We start from the raw sequence: 3,680 nt of genomic DNA, 5'->3' as shown, positions 1-3,680 counted from the left end.
GGAACAAGTTTTCCTATTCTTGTGGGCATTTTCACCACAATTTTTCCTAAAATCGTGGAGCATGAATGGCTGAGAGGGGAGGGGCGGGTATTTTCAATACTATAAATACCCTGCTTCTCCTCAGTTCTATTCACTCATCAAATTCTCTTCTTCTCTTCTGCAATCCTGAGCTTCGGTGTTAACTAGTCGGAAGCAACCGGTAAGACTACAACCGTCTTCGGGAAATTTTTGCTTTTAAGTTAGTGTCTTGCACACGTCACCGATCCCTTCAGGATTCATCCATTCTCAGCCTATAAAAAACAGTAGCCCCAGGTCTATGACATATTCTATCCGAATTTTCCCCAACAGCGGGGTGCTCCTGTTCCTTTAACTGAGGTGGCTGACTTCTTGGTGTCGCATGAGTGGATTTGTGCGGTTGATGGTGTTGGTCTCGGTGCACCAGCAGCTATGACCGCGAGCCGTGGTGGACGCGGTGGTTCGCAACAGCACTGTGGTGGCTGGGGTGGTCAGTAGCAACGTGGCGACGGTGATCGCGGCAGAAGGAATAGAGGCGTGGATGTGGGCGCTCCAATTCCGGACCGCGGTGTCAGATTTGCAATAAGCACGGGCACATTGCTCTTTCGTGCTATCAGCGTTTTTCGGCTCCATTACCACCCTAGGCGAATGTGGCAGTCTCTGGTGATGACGATAATTCGGGTGGTCCTCATTAGTGGTTCCTGGACACTGGTTCCACGAATCATGCTATACCTGATTCCTCTCAGATGACCTCCGCGATGAGTTATGATGGCCTGGAGACTCTATGGGTCGGCAGTGGTACATGTTTCCCTATTATTAATGTTGGTTCTGCTTCGTTAGCCACTGATTCTAGGTCTTTCCAAAATGTGTGATTCTTGCATGTCCCTGGTCTCTCTTCCTCTTTATTGTCTGTTCAGCGTTTTGCTAAGGATAATAATGTTTTCTTTGAATTTCATCCCTTGTGTTTCTTTGTGAAGGACATTACGACCAGGAAGGTTTTTTTTAAAGGGCATGCGTCTGGCAGCCTTTATGCCTGGCCCACTTCGCGTCCAGTTCCTGCTACGTTTGTTGCCGCACGTTCGTTTTTTGTTCAGCATATGCGGCTTGGTCATCCTCATTCAAGAGTGTTGCGTCAAATTTTAGAGTCGTCATCTGTTAGTAAATTTAGTTCTAGTGAACTTCCCAGTATTTGTTCGTCTTGTCAATTGGGAAAGTCGTCTCGTTTTCCTTTATCTCGTGTTGAAACTATTAGTACGCAGCAGTTGGAATTAATTTATTCTGATATTTGGGGCCCTGCACCGTTACTTTCTGCGAATGGCTTTAAATATTTTGTATTGTTTGTGGATGATATAAATGTTTTATGTGGTATTATCCTATGTGTGCTAAGTCTAAGTTATATGCTAATTTCGATAGGTTTCGGTCACTTGTTGAAAGATCTTTTTCTCGCAAGATTATTTGTTTTCAGTCTGATTTAGGGGGAGAGTATAAAAAGCTTGGTTCTACACGGGCTTCTCTGGGTATCCGTCACAGGCAGTCTTGTGCGTATACTCACGAGCATAATGGTCGGGTTGAACGCAGGCATCGCCATGTTGTTGAGACGGGTCTGGAACTGATGGCTCATGCATCTGTCCCATCTCGGTTTTGGGATTACGCATTTGAGACTGCGGTGTACTTAATCAACAAAATGCCCACCTGCGTTCTAGCTAATGAGTCACCTCATTCTCATTTACATAGGTCTCCCCCCTCTTAGTCTCCCTTGCAGGTGTTTGGGTGTTTATGTTTTCCGGTGTTACATCCTTATAATCGTAACAAACTACAATTTCGGTCGTCTCCCTATGTCTTTTTAGGGCATCGTCCATCTTTTCGTGGCTATCGTTGTTTAGACACTAACACTAATAAGGTTTTTATCTGTCGCCACGTGCGATTTGATGAGACGGTTCTTCCCTTTGTTTCTCCTGTTGTGACTCAAGTTCATCCGCCGCAAGACCCGTGGGCTGTTGCACAGGTGCCAGTCGCTCAGGATGTGCCGTTTTCGGGGTTGTTGGGGCTGCTGTGCAGCGTGTTGTGGATGATGGTTGGCTCAGCTGGGTGTGTTGCGTCATCCTTGTCCAGTGAGCACACCGTCTCAGACCAGCCAGCCAAGCGGTAACAGCGTGTGACACAGGGCTGAGGACGCCGGGCAGCAGCTGCTTCGCAACCTCGGTCACATGTTATGGCTACACGTAGTATGGGACCTTATGATCATGTTGCTCTAGTTACTACCACTGCTCCTGAACCCACTTGCTACTCTCAGGCGGTCAAATTTCCGGAGTGGCGTGATGCAATGGATTTGGAATTCAACGCCTTGGTTCATAATAATATGTGGCGGCTTGTCCCATATAAATCAGGTATGAATGTTGTAGGCTGCAAGTGGGTGTTCCGAACCAAGAGAAAAGCTGATGGTTCGGTTGAACGACATAAAGCTCGCCTGGTTGCTAAGGGGTTCAATCAGGTCGCTGGAGAGGTCTTTTTATAAACTTTTAGTCCTGTGGTTAAGCCCACTACGGTACGTCTTCTCTTATCCTTGGCTGTCTCTCGTGGTTGGGCTATTTGGCAATAGACATTCATAATGCCTTTTTGAACGGTAATCTGGCTGAGACTGTTTTTATGCGCCAGCTACCCGGTTATGTGTGTTTACTTTAGAGATCTCTTTATGGTTTGAAACAGGCACCTCGTGCCTGGTTTACACGGTTACACGATTTCTTGGTTGCAGTTGGTTTCTCGCCCTCTAAAACTGATGTCTCTCCTTTTATTCATTCATGTGATAATATCCAGCTTTATTTTCTGGTTTATGTGGATGACATCTTAGTTATGGGCTCTGACTCGGATCGTGTGGCTGGTCTTGTTGATAAGTTGGCTTCGGAGTTCGAAGTTCGTGATATGGAGGTTCCATCCTTTTTTCTGGGTATTGAGACTGTCCCGCTTTCTGGTGGAATGTTTTTATCGCAATAGCGCTACATGAAGGACATTATGAAACGAGCTGGTATGGTTGACTACAAGCTCGTGGGCACGCCGATTTCTTCCGCCAAGCTCACGGACGAGGCTCCCGTTCCCTATGCCGATCCTATGCAGTATCGCAGTCTTGCTGGTGCCCTTCAGTATCTTACGGTCACCCATCCAGATTTGTCCTAGTGGTTAATCGTCTGTGTCAGCACATGCATGCACCAACTACTGCAGATTGGGCTGCTCTCAAGAGGGTTTTTAGGTATGTCAATGGAACTTTGCATATTGGTCTTTGCATATCTCGTTCTAATTCTCTTGATATTCATGCTTACTTGGATTCGGATTGGGCTGGTAATCCGGATGATCGGAAGTCGATCCGACCAGTGATTTTGCTGTGTGTTTGGGTGGCAATCTGGTTTCTTGGGTATGCCGGAAGCAGCGGACTGTAGCGCGCTCCTCGACTGAAGCAGAGTAAGGGATTGGCTAATGTATCTGCGGAGGTAACCTGGTTGGTTTCCTTGATGAAAGAAATTGGTTTTCCACTTGTCTCACCGCCCAAGCTATGGTGTGACAATTTGGGGGCTACTTATTTGTGTGCTAATCCAGTGTTTCATGCTCGCACAAAGAACATTGAGATTGATTACCACTTCGTTCGTGATAAGGTTGCTAAAAAGGAGTTGCAG

The 3,680-nt window shown here is 46.6% G+C and overlaps 1 protein-coding gene across 1 annotated transcript; it reads left to right on the top strand.

The window, feature by feature from the left end:
• Positions 1-3,012: 3,012 nt before the first annotated feature.
• LOC109152490 (uncharacterized mitochondrial protein AtMg00810-like) lies at positions 3,013-3,446 on the top strand. Its single transcript, XM_019300189.1, has 2 exons — positions 3,013-3,162; positions 3,207-3,446. The coding sequence occupies exons 1-2, from the start codon at positions 3,013-3,015 to the stop codon at positions 3,444-3,446; spliced, it is 390 nt and encodes a 129-aa protein (XP_019155734.1).
• Positions 3,447-3,680: the final 234 nt, after the last annotated feature.

Source organism: Ipomoea nil, unplaced genomic scaffold (assembly GCF_001879475.1).
Source record: "Ipomoea nil cultivar Tokyo-kokei standard unplaced genomic scaffold, Asagao_1.1 scaffold2422, whole genome shotgun sequence".
NCBI lineage: Eukaryota > Viridiplantae > Streptophyta > Magnoliopsida > Solanales > Convolvulaceae > Ipomoea > Ipomoea nil.
The sequence above is the reverse complement of the archived record's forward strand: the minus strand, read 5'-3'. Positions and strand labels throughout refer to the sequence as shown.